The sequence below is a fragment of the Passer montanus genome, unplaced genomic scaffold (assembly GCF_014805655.1).
Source record: "Passer montanus isolate IOZ18808 unplaced genomic scaffold, ASM1480565v1 scaffold90, whole genome shotgun sequence".
Taxonomy (NCBI): Eukaryota; Metazoa; Chordata; class Aves; order Passeriformes; family Passeridae; genus Passer; species Passer montanus.
The window spans coordinates 1,486,706-1,502,309 of NW_024374368.1; the positions used below are offsets into that span (position 1 = coordinate 1,486,706).

Below are 15,604 nucleotides of genomic sequence, written 5' to 3' on the forward strand. Positions count from 1 at the left end.
CTGAAGTCTGATATCTGCACTGTGTATTTCGTGTAACAAAAGGTGTCTTCAGACATGGAAGCTTTGTGCACTCAGCTCCTGTTACTTCAGTGGCACAAGACAGCCATTTGATTTGTCGTAACAGGAGTGAGAAGGTAAAGAAGGTAAAGCTGACAGGGAAGCTTCCATCTGTCTGTCATACAAGGGCACTATGTAAAGTCCTCTGTAAATGTCAGACTTTAAGTTGGCCTTCTAGAGGAGGTGCTTATTGCTTGCCTTAGAATCTTTGTTAGCAGTTGGTGGAAACTAAAGCTTGGTGTTCTTTTTTTATAAGTCTCCCAAAGAAGCTCTGGCTCAGTGTGTCCTGGCAGAAGTCCCTCAGCAAGTGGTGAACTACTTCAGCATGTACAAACTTGAGCCTCCTAAGAATTTTGCTGCAAAATGAATGGGCTGAGCAGAGGAAAGAGTTTGTGCTTGCTTCACTTGCTGTATCTACAGACTTTGGTTCTCGATATACTTCTGTATACATGTACACATGCCTCTGTATCATAATGTCTATGTAGCTTTTGCCTACAAATCACTTTGCCAAGTGTGCCTTTTAAGGGCCAAAATTGTAATGGTGTTTAAGTTTGATGTTGATTTGAGAGATAGTGCTTACATGGATACATTTGATTTTGAAAAGAGTGGAAAAAGAGTTTCTATTAAGCCACTATAACAAAATTTTGATACAGGTGTTTCATATTCAGACAAGTGCCATAGAGTGTAAAGGCCCTCCTTGCACAGCTGCTTCCTGTTTGCCACTTCAGTGCCTTTGGGCAATGCCTGGGATTCAGGGCTGTGTGAACATAAGCCAAAGAAGTCATTAAAGTATATATTCTTTTAGAGTCTGCCTTCACCTAAGGTAGTATGGGAATAACTAGGGTGAATCAAGGTAAGCCTCTAACATCTAAGAATAGTACTACTGGCCTATGAGGCTACTACTTTAAAGGCTGTAAGATGTGTTCCAATGTGCAGTGTACTGGAAAATGGAAATCCCAGATTTATTTTGATAGGGGTTCTGTTTTGGGGTTCCATCCCCTTCATAAAACAGTCATGACTATTGATCTTCAAAGTGCTTTTTGTGAAGTTGGAATTCAATTTTTAGTTTACAAATTTTCTCTGATTTATAACTGCATATTTTGAGGTAAAGTAAGTTCTCCCAATTGCTATTGTATTTACTTTTGTCATATTTTGAATCATGCTGATTTCTATGATCCCACTAATGAAAAGTGCCTGCAAAAAAACCCGATATTCCCTCTTTCTCTCCTTTTGGGAAGACACAAAAAAGTCAAGTCTCTCAAGCCCTAATCCTATAATCATACTGCATTTCTCTAGGGCAAACAATTTCTGCTTTATTTACTTGGGTTGAGTTTTCCCTTCACCTTTTATACCAAGTCTAAGTCATGTGTTGGCTTAGTGGACAAATGAAGGTTTCTTGACCTCCAGCTGCATAATGCTTGCTGAGGATCTCTTCCAATCATGTCACTGAATGTAACATAAGTGGATGGAAAGGTCACATTTATCACTTTTGAAATGCCAATCTTGAACATTAATTTTGCAGTTTCACCTTTGAACTGGTTTCGAGTTAGACATCCAACTTATCTCATGTGGATGGTCTGGCTGTAGTATGTAAGAACAGAATGGGCTACTGCTAAATTTAGCACACTTGGACACTCAAGATTTCACCAGGTCATAGTGTATTTGACTTTTAGTTGCTGGAGCTGCTTAGTGTGCTTTTATTGGTTTTTTTTTTTGGTTCTGTTGTTTTGTTTTTTGGGGGTCTTTTTTTGGTTTTTTTTGTTGTTGTTTTTTTTTGTTTGTTTTTTTGTTTGTTTTGTTTTACATGTATAATCCTGTCAAAAGTCTGAATTCACATTAACATTGATGGATGAAGATAAGAGATTATTGAGATTATTTTACACAAGACATACCAAATGCTTTGTAGACAGTTGAGAATTATCAATCAATCATAAATGGATATATTATCTCCACTCCATTTTTCTTGGTAGAAGGGGATCCTAAATACTATCAAGTAGTGGAATGTTAAGGAGGAGAGGTTGTTTCATGTTAAGCCAAGCTCTTTCTTTTTGTAAAATGTAATTCATATATTTATATAAAAAAAAAAACTGTAATCATCTTTTTATCAGTGTAGTGAAAATCTGTTACTACTTTATGTATAAATTATAATGAAGTGTCATATCAGATATGCAACTCAAAATATTGAGATCAAAGAAGTTACTATAATAAACCTAAATCACACTGCTGCAGATTGAGAGTGTATGATTTTGGAAGAGTAAACTATTCCATGGCTATCTGCTTCATGTACAGAGAGAATTGGATGCATATTAATGCTTTGTCTGCATTAATTGTAGTGGATGAGTACTACTGATAGGAGTACAGGATACTACTGAAGTTCCTTGGAGCTGTCTGCCAAAAATATAATGCTGTACCTGAGCTGTGTCTTACTAATTGTGTGTTAAGTTGCCATGGAAGTGCATTTAAATGTGTTAGTATGTATTGTTATACTAAGTATCTGCTACATGTAAAAGACAACCTGTTGTTTTGTCTGTATTCTATGCATAAATTCTGGGTTTCTACAGTAGAGGCTTGATTATCTCTTGTTAGAGAATTGCTCCCATGTTCCTCAAGCTTAGGGAGTTAAATGCATATCAGTGACACCTAATTCTCAATGTGCCCTATTCTTTGTAAATTAAATGTTTCAGACAGGACTGTGGCAAGAACTGGTATAACTTAGAGATGTACAGTTAATGCCTGTTGAAAACTCCTAAGGTAGGCTGAAGTGATATTCTGAATGAAGAAGATGCAGCAGATTGTGAGTCAAGGGGGAGGGGGATTACTGTGCTGTTTTGCCATTTTTTGTTTATTTTTACATGTGAAAAATGCACTAATATCTTGCGGGTGACTAAGCAAAATATTGTCCAAGTTTTGTAAAGTGAGTGTGCTCGTAGGTCACTGGCACCACCTTGTGATAAAAGTGATGTATGGCAGCCTTTGTCATCAGATGCTTCTTGCCGTGTATTGGTCATAATATATATATACATATGTACAGCAGAGAGCTCACCTGTAACCAGAATTTTTTACTTTTGTATGTATTTCAGTTCTGATGAAGTTAACTGATTTGCAATATCTGTGCATTAAAATGATCATTTCAGTATACTGTTCTGTGGTGCTTTTGTATTCAGCATATCCTGTGTAATGCTAAATGCTGCTTTTGTGATTCCTATGGTGAGTATGCCACGGATTTATAACAAGTATAAAAGGGAGAGGAAAAATGCCTTTCCACTTAGTGGTAATGACTCTGCAGTTTATTCTCCATAAAGCATCTTAAACTGGCTTCTAGTAAGAAGATATTCTGAAACTGGAGAGTTTTAGCTGTGACTGTTTCATGCTCTGTGCCACATTAGATTTCTCCCATGCATGTTATTTCATACAATTATTATCAGGTTTTCCAAATTTTTTTTTTGCCAAAACAATCTCTACAACTTAGGTAGAGAGGCATAGAGTGATGGTTACTTGTAGTTTTCAAGTACATTATCCTACTCTACCCTTCAGTTTCTTTGCATTCAAGTGTATTCAAGTCTGAGGGACTCAATTAGGACACTAAGATACAGGAGACAGTGTTGCAGTGGAATGTGATACAACACAGAGACAACTGTGATACTGGAAACTGCATCTTCTAATGCACCAGAGTAATTCATTCTGCTTCTTCACTAGTCAAGAATCTGCAGGGTAGAATTAGTTCCTGAAAGAATTTATTACATCTTACGTCTTGTAAGATGTAATAAACCCCTTTCTCGTATCATTCTGTCTGGTGAAAACCATACAAATAGTTGCAACTTTGATTTGTGCAGCCTTCTTGTGCCTGCCAACCCTAAGAATGGAGGAATTGTGGGAGGAAGAAAATACCCCAACAATAGAAAAGTAGGACGTTACAGAAAACCAGATGGATGTTATTTATGTGTGGTCACTGTCTTCTGCACTGATATTTCCTCTAGTTTGTTTTGGGTCAAAGGAACTCAAGAGCTGTGCATAACAGTAGTCTTGCAGACCAAACTGTCAAACTTTTCTGCAAACCTGGGCTGTTACAAGCTGTAGCAAAGCAGCAATTTGTGGGAAGCTCTGTCACTGCAGTCTCAGCCTTTACTTTGTAATTTATGTCAGTATGTGATTGATGAACTTAAATATGCCCACAGAGAGAACATTCAAAATTACCTGGTAGCATTTCTGTAGGCAGAAGGGAATCGGTTCTTTTCAATGAGAGTGAGCTTTACTCATTCATATAAAAATGTTAAAATATGTGGAATATTTCCCCCCCTTCCATAATGCTTTGACAATTCTCTGAAAAAAAAAAAAAGGATGTGAAACTATGCATTGTAATTCATAGAGTATTATTATTCATAGAAGGTCTCATTCGTGGAACAGTTCAGCAGTATTTCTAATCTTAAGATTTCATTGAGACAGTCCTGGATGTGCAATAGATGAATAATTCTTTATGAAACAATTTAAAATTTTCTCCCTCTGTTGTGATGTTGTTTTTCCTTACACATCAAGTAACAAGTTGCATACAAATAAAGATGGTTCTCTCCACAAAGCAGTTGAACCTTCACCTCACTGCTAATGCAGCACAACTTTCTTAAGGGATTATGGTTTTGGTCTCGTCAGAGGATTGTAGAATATGCAACATATGGAATTCACTCATCCAGCTTTTACTTGGGCAAACTTCCCACTGATTCTGTTAGGCTTCCAGTTTTGCCTGTGATTACAGAAGTTGAAAGGCTTTAAAGAACAGACCTATGGAATGCATAGCCTGTAGGGTCATATATAGCCTGCAAAGTGACTGTTTTAATTTGGCACAGTGCCTTGGTTGGCTGGTCATCCAAGAAGCTGTGAAGCCTGTCTTTGCCACTTCTTGGCTTGGCCTCTGCATAATGTTTTTAGTTTACAAAACTGTTCATCTTGTGGTATCTGAAAGGGGATTGGGAGAGAGAAGAGATGCTAACCCATAGAAGAAAATAAGGTAGTTGGGAGTTTAACTTAAAACACAGCTTCAAGCTTTTTTGTAATACTCCATCTGAGACTGATGAGTTGATGCAGAAGGTTGGCAGTGTGGGAGCTCCTGCATGGGAGGCTGTATCCACCAGCTGTGACACTCATGAAGGATTTACTGTGGTTCACAAGTGTGATGTAGCTAAGACACAGACACAGGTTTCTCTTTGCACCATTTGTCTGAGTCTATGATGTAGATGAACAATTGGACCTTTGATTGCAACTTTGCAATGCAGAGCCAGAAAGTGTAAATCCTGCTTTTTTATAAAATAGCCTTTATTTTTGAAGTAGCTGGTTTAGATACCAAGGTTCTTCAGACAGCTGTATCAAGTGCTTACTTGATGAGATGTAACAGAGAGCATGCCCAGCCCCAGCTTGACAAGATCAAGCAAGTAAATCAGCAGCCCAAAATTATACTTCACTTCTGGAGGGTGAACTGAGTCTTTCCCATGTTAATTTGCCAGAATCAAAGACAGCTGGAGCAGATGTTTATGCTTTCAAAGGGCTGGCAATAATTCTATAATCTGCTTTCCAATTGCAGATTTTGGGATTTATTTTTTGACAATGGTTTTGTTATGTTGCCCTCTGTCCCAAGGTAAAACATCCCAACACATATCACCTGCTGTCTGCTCTGAGTCACGCTGGTCACAAACCCAGGTCACCAATTAGAAGTATAAGGGAAGGAGGGAGAAGGATAGAGAGAAACATAAGGAACCTTAGCAACAGTAGGGCAGTAGCAATGAAAAGGATAACTATGGGAAGGAAGAGGAGAAAACAGAAAAGAATACACACAAAAGCTAAGAGCAAATCGAGCAACAGGAACAACAGGAAGAAAGCAAGAATAAAGAGGAGAGGGAAGAGGAGAAGTAGGAATAAGACAGAGTAAGAGAAAAGGGAGAGCATGAATAAAACAAGAAACAAGTAAATGGTCGTCAAATACAATTTGAGCCGTAATTTCTAATACACCAAAAGTTCTCTCTTCAGTGTCAAGGTTAAGAATATAAATAATTTGTGCAGTTGTGCCAGGAGAGGAGGGCAGGAAGACAAGGAGCTGGAGTAGATTTTTCTCATGCGTAGTCTCTACTTTTATATTCTATACCCAAAAGCGAAGTCCAGGCAGCCCTCTGAATGTTGCAAGACAAATAGATGGGGCCACACCCCAATACACCATCTATTTCTTTTCTTTTTCTTTAATTTCAACTTTAAGGATCTCTCCTTCTCCTGGCTTGGGGGATGGTGTCATACTAATGATCAGAGACTCCTTACTAGTTGCTCTCTGCATAACTGCAGGCTTAGCATCTGCCTGTGGCTTTTCCTTTTGAGCAGGGGGTGCAGAGGGGGCTGCAGGAGCCACAGGTTTCTTCTCCTCTTCTTTTGGCTTGGTCTCTGTTGCAGCTTGAGTTTCCTAGAAAAAAGAAGTTTAATGTTTTCCAAGACTGCAGAAGAAATCCAGGAATTAGTTCTATTCTGCACATGCCTTGGAAAGGCACAGCATGACAACTGTATTAATACAGGAACCTAGGAAACACATGTAGATATAAATAATATCTGCTTCTTACTAATATAGGGGGATAAACAGACCCGTTTTGGGGCACAGAACCCTTCCTTAGGTCTTGTCTTCCTTTATGTCCTTAAACTAATGGAGAAAGAAAGAGTGTTACATAAACCTTGACATACTTCACACTGCCCCCATTCCTTGGCCAAGCCTATTTGCTAATAAGTTCACAAATACACACTAAAATTAGCGGTATTTCTGCTCCAATCATCTTGTTATAGTCATTGGTGTGAGCAAAGTGCAAAGTTCTTTATTTAACCACAGCTATTTCAGCTATAAAGAAAAGAATTCACCACCTTTGGGTAAATATGTAGAAGTGAGCAGGTTCTTATTAACATTAACATTTCTCAGAACAGAGTATTATGTGGGAATTATTTTTCATCAGTTAAAACAACAGTTTTCTCATAAGTGCAAGATATTAGAGATTTAATCAGTTTTAGCTGTGTGGGCCACACTTTATATTTTGTCTTCAGGATTTTTAACAACTGGAGATCTGACACCGAATTGGAAAGTTCGCCATGTGCCCGAGTCACCTGGATCAGATTACTGTGTTTGGGTATTCCTGTATTTACTGTTGTTTACATAAAATTAGAAGATCAGATGCCCTTAAGGCCTTTGTAAAATCCATTTATCCTTACTTTCTTAGATAATTTTTTGTTTGCTTGCTTTTTTTTCCTTGCTTTTGTTTTTTCTGGTCTACATAAAGTCCAGGTTCAGAAAGATCGAGCCAGATTTTAGAATTAGTGTTTACAGAGATTAGGAAAAGTGGTTATATCTCAGCTACTGGGAGTTTTTGCTGTTGATTACAGCTAGGCTAAATTTTCATCTACTCTGTTTGCCCAAGCCCTCTGAGTAGATTCTTCTCTGTTTTCTGTGGCTTTACCTGAGTTTCTTCTTGTTTCTTCAGCTGCAGCAGCTTAGCAAGGCCTTCTTTTCCTTTTCCTCCAAGCATTGCTTTAAACAATTTTGGAGTTTCCTGTTTCTGCCCAAAGAGACTGGCCAAGCCCCGTGGTTGTTGCACTGGTGGTCCCGGAGCAGGTTTCCCCTTCTGCTTCAGGAGCACCCTGGAGAAAAAAGGGGATAAGAACACACAGTAGTGCTGTGAAACTAAGGGAAGTTCCTGCAAAGCTGAAATATCACAATTATGCATGAAGATCTGATGGCTCTTACTTGGTTCCCCGGCCAAGTGGCAGCAGCAAAATTGGAAACAGAGATAGAGGAAACTGTTCAAATTTGGAGTTGCTTACCTATATCCTGGAGTATAAACAAGGGCTGGCTCAAAAATTAAGGTGTCACGAAATAGATCAAGGAGAAAGATAAGGAAAGAAGAGGTGTGGAGGGGGATGGCTGCCCCATCCTGAGGTGGCAGTCTCTTATCTGGCCTTCTAGATGCAAAATCAGAGAGGATTTGGTGCTCCACCAGGACTCCAGTTGGCACTTTTGGAGGAAATACTTTACCAAACTAACTTCCAGCATGGCTCATCTCTTATAGGTCAGGTTAGACAGTGGTACTTAATTTTGGTCCTCTTCAGTAGAAGACACCCTGACAATACAAACACTACTGCCAGCCTTGTGGCAGTAGATTTTCACACTGTTCTGTAGCTGTACTGATTTACAGCCATAATGACAAAAACTGAGAATGAAAAATGAGGGTAAAGATTAGATGAAAGATCTGAGATAGACGGGACCAGTAAAAAGCAGGGGGTTCACATGCTTTCATTTTCTATTAGATTGCTGTACAAGTTTAAAGGCCACTTTTCTATCCTTGCAAAAGCCCTGACTTAAGGCTCTTTATGAGTGAGGACTGTATTCGCAGACTGAAGTATAGTAAATCCCATAATACTATAATTTTCTCCAGCATCTTGTACTTTGGGAGTTTCAGAAGTGAAGGGTTTACTTCTTTTTTTTATTTTATTTCATTGCCACAAATTAAAAAAAGTTATATTTTAGCAGCTTGCATGGCTTTATTATACAAAAGCCATACAGGGGTTATTGGGCAGGTGACGATAGAACAAATGTCTTCCTTGGATAAATCCTTTCAGTTTACTTCAAGGAACCCCAAAAAGAACTCAAATGTAAACCTTCCAGGGCAGAGCAACTGGTAACTTCATTCCAAAACTGAACATAACCACAATCTTTATGAAAACAGTGCAGAAATTTCCTCTTTATGAATAGTTTTGGCAGAATTTGTGGATGCCTAGACTGCTAAGCAACATGGCCTCCTGCACAGGGCAGGTACTGCATATTTTTAAAATTAAACAGAATATGTTTGCTTTAGTCTAATATCTAGAGAGGTCTTTGAGCTCAAATGGGAGTGCAGATACAAAATGATTAAGCTCCATGGTTGAGAAAGGCTGTCTGGAGGAAGCAGAATCTAATGGGTGGGCAGAATAATACCTAGGGTGGGCAAGAAAGCAAAACAGGCAGCGTGGGACAGAGAGACAGGAATAAGAAGGTCATAGTCCTGTTTAGATAGAAGCTGGAGAAAAGTGAGGAATGATTGTTGCTGGGGATCATTGGTCCATGCATTTGTTCCCCTTTTCTACCTGTTAATGCTAGTTTTGAAAATTGAGCAGTCAGCCCATTCTGTGTCTGGTTTCCTTGTTCCTCAGGGGCATCATGATTCTCAAGATACTGTTGTTTGACTACCTGGGCTCTTACAATATGATGAATGCAGCCATTTGCTAGCACTTGTGAAAAACAAAATGTCTGTCCTGTGCTATGTTTAGTCTTCTATGGGGGAATTTCAAGTCTGCGACCAACCTTCCAACCTTTGATAGCAATTCGAGGCAACAGTAGAGACCAGTAAGGGTGCTGAAGTATACTAATCGTGACAAACTGTTTCAAATATTTGGATCTTTTACAAGATAGCAAGGTACTCATTTTGTCATAATTTTATGACGAAATCTGACAATCCTTTGCCCTATCAATGCTGTGAAAATGGTGATCCTTGCAAGCTACAGCCAAAGGAAGGTGAAAAGCAATCTTGGTTTGAAATCCCATTTCGGAATGCTTTTGAATAAAATGCACAGGTATCTAATTCATGTAGTTCCATCTTGTCAGGCCTTACTTTAAATCCATTCCTAACTGCTGCTTAAGGTTTTGGAAATGCATACAAGTCTGTGGATGCATTGAAGCATATCTCTGTAGAATTAATTGCAAGTGTTTCATTGCATCTTTGAAAACCTTTTCCTTAACTGATATCTGTCCTGCAGTTTCTCCTGATGTGTATCCTTATCTCCTATTTTGTTTAATGTTACCTTAAATATAATGCATAAGGCGACTACATTCAGGATTTCATTCTACTTACCAAATTTCCATAAGCCTTGGGATTCCTTCCAAGATCATGCTTTCAACTAGAAACTACCAGGCAAATCTGACCCCTAACACCAAATGTGTTTACAACTGTCACTTTTCCAAGAAAGGAATGCAAATAGTCTAGGAGTCACAATTGTCCATCCTGCAGCTAAATAATATGAATTAAAAACTGTTGTTAGGACATACTTTGCTTTCTTCATGAGAAGTTTTTCTGAGTCAGGATAGTTCACCAAGATTTCATTGAGTGTTTTCTTGTCCAGAATGAAAAGGTTGGCAAAACCATGAGCCACCACGTTGGCAGTCCTTCGATTTCCTCCACCTGCAGCTAGTAGGCTGGAATGAAAACAAACACCATCAGTCACAGTGTTGCTTGCCCTAGTGAGGAATCTCTCTGCTGGTGCTTCTCCAATAAATTCATTGTAAAGCTTTGGAGCTGGCTGTTCTATCCAGTGTTCTGTAAAGGCCCTGTGCAGATGGGATGAGAGATTCCATCTCAGGAAGGCCAACTGTCACTGGTGGTCAGGCATATGTAGATGCTAAGGACTGTGAAAAGTTTTGCTAATAGAGATACCCACAACTCAGACTGCATTTGTTTTAGTTCTTATGTGAACTTGGCATTTCCTCAGTTTTATTGCTGAAAATTATTTGCATCAGTAGTAGAGCAGCATTATTTACAGTGAATGAATGATTCTCCCCCAAGGATTTTTTCCTGAGTGAATAACTTCTGTGGGGCTCTTGTTCTTGGTTTTCTCGCATATCTCATCTTATGTTTAAATGTTGGCAATGAATGATACAGTTTAGGAAGGTCTTTCAGGCTGACAGTTAGAAATGTGTCTGCCAGAAAAAGAAGGCTATTTTGTTTTGAACATAAGGCATTAGACCAGTTTAGCTAGCAGCAGTTGGCCGGAGGGAGGACATGTAAGAAAAAATTAGATGTACAAATAAAAATAAATTGTTCATCCTGCACCAAGCAATTGAAGAGATTTCGCTTGTCAGCTCTGCTGGTAAGTAAGAAAATATGCATTTTGTTCTTCGTACTAAAATTGCTCTATCACTTTATTCAAGATCTACCCCAAAGTTTGTCCTTTAAAGATTTCCCAGTGAATTAATATTTTTAGAGAGCATTTAATGTTATCTAAATTTAAAAGTAATTAAAAAAATATATTCTTAACCCCAGTAAACAGGGATTAATACCCATCTGAACTAATAATAATGGATATATGTTTGTTTTAATATTAAATATATTTATAAAACATATTTTTAAGTATTGAATCATATAGGTAATATATTTAATTTATAAAGGATAGTAAGAGACCTCTGCGACTGTGTGTCCAAGGCTAGTTTTGCATGCCCACAGAGTGTTTTTCTGCAACTCAAGACAGCATCAATACATAGACTGAAGCTGAAAATGCAGTTTATAACCTTCTTTTTAAACTATTTTCTATGATTCCTCAGACAGAATAGAACTGTGCAGTAGGAAAAGCTGCTAAAGAAAATTGCAAATACCTTTTGAGCTCTGATGAATCACTTCTCAACAAGTCATCGAACAATCATTTTTAGGCTTTCCTAACAGCTCATTTTATCAAGGTAGACGGGGACTAAAGAGATCAGCTTTTTCATTATAGTGATGATGTGAGGTGAATTTTACAAGTGAGGCAGTCTCTGCTCAAACAGAATCACATTTGACTAAGGACAAAGTTATGGTACTTCAGCATTCAATCTGGTTTGGTTAGTGTGTGAAGAGTTACATGATCAAATTTTTTAAAACAGATACATTTGCCTTGCAGGGGTCCTTGGTAATGCAGTATCTATATTAATCACAAAATTTGCTTTTTTTACCTAACATTTTTTACTCCAGTTTTGAGCGTCAAATGCTCTGATAATAGTAGAAGTTGATAACCTTAGAATTCTTATGCTAGCAAATTAAATTTCCAGCTATAAAGTTGTCACAGTGATGACTCAGCTTATCTATTGTTTTTATAGCTGATCTCTGTGGGAAGCTGCTGTTAATAGAAAGTGGAGAATGGCTTGTGTTATCAGCTGAACATGCAGGTGGCTCAGCTGGGCACCCATGTGCATATGAGGACAACTGGTAAGTCAGGAAAGGGAAATAGGTCCTGACCTTGCTTCTGATAATGATGTTAAACTCCAAAGGGCAGAGCCCATCAAAAACAGCAGCTATTACTTTGAGGGAAATCCTGGACCAAAGTACTGGAAAACATCATCTTTCACAAAACTGAATAGTGCCTGTAGTTTGGGTTTTCTATATAAAGTTTAAAATTACTAAACAAATGAAAGCTGATGCTGAGATCAAACATTTAGAGATCTTCCTGTCAAAAATTTACATAAAATGGAGAAATGTTTTAGTTTTTCCAGAAATAACATTTTCTGATAGGAAATAGCTGTAGTGAAATACTAGTAAATGGATGAATGAGAACATCTGGCTTCAAGTGTAACTGTCTCTGGGCTAGTGAAATGTTGTTATAACTGAATTTCTCTTGTTCTGAATTGTCTTTGCTGATGGGCTCTCATTAAGACAACAATCTGTTTGCTTCTGATTCTGAAATTATTTTACTTCCCCAAACTTATATCTGTACAGGAAAGTAGCAATGAGGGTAAAATGTTAATTGGAGCTCCTATTACTTCATGCCTTCCTGTAATAATTTTTAAGGATGAGATTGGCAAGGGACATGTTTGGTTATTACTTTTGCATTGGCTTTCTAGTATAATTCAGGGAAGTTTTTGGAGATAAACTGTTTTTATTTTCTTCAATTCCTTTGCTCCTGAAGACTTTTAAGCATCATTGACATGCATTTTGAACAGAGTGAGATTAAATAGCAAGCATCTTATAAATCATGTACCTAAACCACTCAGAAGGAAGCTGACATATTTCTCCAAACAAATCTTGAATTGGAAATCAGAAGGAAATCAGCCTGATATCAGGTTATAACCATTATAAAGTGAGAGGAAAACTTGGATGTCCTAGAAAAAGTAGTATGTAATCCATTAAAGAATATTCTTTTCCATTTGCCTGTGGTATTCTCTATTCAGAAGACCTTGAAAAAATTTATATAGAAAGACACAATACAAATTCATTATTTTCTAGCACCTTGCTACTAGGAAGAGCATATCTCTGCTGATAAACTTAGTGCATCGTGTCTGCCAGTTGCTGTGTTTTTTTCTCCTTGATTTTATCCACTGCCTGATATTTTATATGCAAATTACACGTGTCTGAATGGGTTTGCTGCTGCAGTAGGTCAGTGATGAATAAAGCAAGACTAGAATTGTAGTGTTATAGCATAGCTCAGGGTTCTGCTGGCCATATTGGCAATTATGTAAAGAGTAACACGGACTGGGAAATGAATCTTTAAAGGTCGATGTGTGGTTCTCACATGGAAACAAGTGCTCACCTGTGTTAGATCAAAAGTGTAAAAATCCCTTCCTTGTTTTGAAACCAACAGTTATCATTTCTCAGTTTAAAATACAAAGTTCTCCCTTCAAATACCAGACTAATAAATAATTGAAAACCACGTGTGTGTTACATATGGGAGCTGCTTTAGCTTTTTCTTCTGTCTTTTAATTATTCAGCCCTTATGATGATTTCTTTCTCAGTCTTTCTGCATAACTTAAAATACAGCCTTTTGTTTGGAGCCTTCACTCAGGTAATTATGTTGTCACACAGAGAAATACCTTCCAAATAACCTTCTCCAAGAACTGATATAATTTCACTTTCCCACGTAATGAACAAGTTCTGTAACTGAGATATATCAGGTGTTTTCCACTTGAGGTCTAAGCAAGTTCTGTATGCCCATCACTGGATAAACAGGAATGTTTCCCCTACTACAAAGGGAGACACAACTAGAGGACAAATGTAAACCTGGTACAGAGCTGATTATTGCTTTTCAAAAGGCAGATTAAAGCTACCAGCATGAGCATTAACAATAATAGGAAGACAGCTGGAAGAAACCAAGGACCCAGTTTTTCACATGCAGCAGCACATTTACTTTATTACTTTTCCTTGGGCCAACCTCAGCAGAGGAATGCAGTGCCTAAAAACTAGCACTTGATTGACTAACTAGCACACAAGAGTTAATGGATTTTCCATAGAAAGTACATGCAGAATATAAAAATTATTTGTAGCCACCAGTAAAACAATTCTCATCCAGATAAATTCAGACAAAAAAATCCGGTCTATCCATCTTTTCCTTGTCTTATATGCTTTTAAATAAATACTTTTTCAAATTGGGTTGTCTGTTTTTCAGCAATTTAATAATCTCTTAAATGAACTATTTTTAATTGCTATTTTAGATTTTTGTATCTATTTTTTGGAGATTAATTTTCATCTTTTCCATCTGCCATTTAAGGGCACCTAGTCTTATTACACAGACAATAAAATGCATTTAGTCCTCCTGTATTGCAGACAGCATAACAGGGAGATGTGTTAAATCTTTGAAATGCTAAAGAAGAAATCTGTCTTGATATCCCTATGTGCATTGATCAAAACACTGGTCTCAAATCTTACCCTATTAATCACTGATACTTCACTTAGATTTTCCTTCACTTACATGCATGTTCTTGCTCAGTGTCCTCTTTGTTGATCCTACCCACTTTCTAGCCTCCCCACTGTCACACCACAGAGAAGTTAAACAACCACTGATTATTTGACAAGTTCTAAAAAAAATTATTAAAAACTGTGATAGACCTACCTGATCTCCCCAAATACAGCTCCTGCTCTTAGTGTAACCAGGACTTTGGTACCATCAGGGCCTCCCAGGACTTGAACTTCACCCTGTTTGATGATGTACATCTCTCTGCCAATCTCTCCCTGGGCATACAAACACATAAAGAACCCATGTTTTAGCAATGGTTTTTGTTACTAGAATAACATTACAGGTTCGTCTTTAAATATCTTTCTCATGAGCAGAGGGTGTACCACTATTATGAGGCAAAGCGGCAATTTAGTTTTAAAAGTGAAAAAGCAGCAGCAACAGAACCAGGACAGAAAATGGAAGGAGTTGCACTTTCTATCTCTTCACTTGGTGCTCCAAGCTTGCATGCAGCATCTCCTTGGTGAAGTAGGGTGAGACCAACATACATCCAGGGGGAAGGTGGTTCCAACATTCCCTACTACATGTTGCAGCATTAATAAGATTGCTGTGGTTGCTGGTCACAGAGTAGACTTATACAAGTGAGAGGTCTTTTAGCTGTGAATCAGGCTGTAATAAGTTGATAGTTCAATTTCTCATGCCCTGTCTTTGTTAAGAACTCTTTGCATTGGACTGCAGTGTCAAGACTGAATCTGTTGCTGTCCTTTATTCCCTCTGTTGTGTCAGAGTCCCAGCTGTAGTCTAAGATCCTTTCATGCTGTGCATTGTGTAACCAAACACACCAAACTACTCTTCCACCCTTCTTAGCCAACAACAATTCTGGGATTGGTCTTTGAAGGGATACACTGGATCCTTCAGTGTATTCACAAATGTTTAGCTTCTGCACGGTGGAGTCAGTGGAGCTAGCCCAGCATTCTGGAGGAGGATTGTATGCTTAACTCTTGGAGGGAGCTGGACCTTAGTAAGGATGTTGGACCAAAACTGCTAAAGACAAGTTAAGGGGTTCTGATGGTCCCTTGTGTAGGTGGTGGGACCTGTG

At 38.1% G+C, this 15,604-nt stretch overlaps 2 protein-coding genes across 4 annotated transcripts in view; one reads left to right on the forward strand and one right to left on the reverse strand.

The window, feature by feature from the left end:
• Window positions 1–3,193, forward strand: part of CPNE3 (copine 3) — a 29,831-nt gene extending 26,638 nt beyond the window's left edge. For all 3 annotated transcript variants that reach the window (XM_039695613.1, XM_039695614.1, XM_039695615.1), the window contains one exon: window positions 314–3,193. In XM_039695613.1, the coding sequence (XP_039551547.1) occupies window positions 314–424 (111 nt within the window). In that variant the 3' untranslated portion in view covers window positions 425–3,193. The remainder of the gene's footprint in view (window positions 1–313) is intronic.
• Window positions 3,194–6,248: 3,055 nt separating this feature from the next.
• Window positions 6,249–15,604, reverse strand: part of CNGB3 (cyclic nucleotide gated channel subunit beta 3) — a 33,754-nt gene continuing 24,398 nt past the window's right edge. The window contains 5 exon segments of the mRNA XM_039695639.1: window positions 6,249–6,490; window positions 7,307–7,336; window positions 7,524–7,704; window positions 10,145–10,291; window positions 14,665–14,783. Of these exon segments, the coding sequence (XP_039551573.1) occupies window positions 6,257–6,490; window positions 7,307–7,336; window positions 7,524–7,704; window positions 10,145–10,291; window positions 14,665–14,783 (711 nt within the window). The 3' untranslated portion in view covers window positions 6,249–6,256.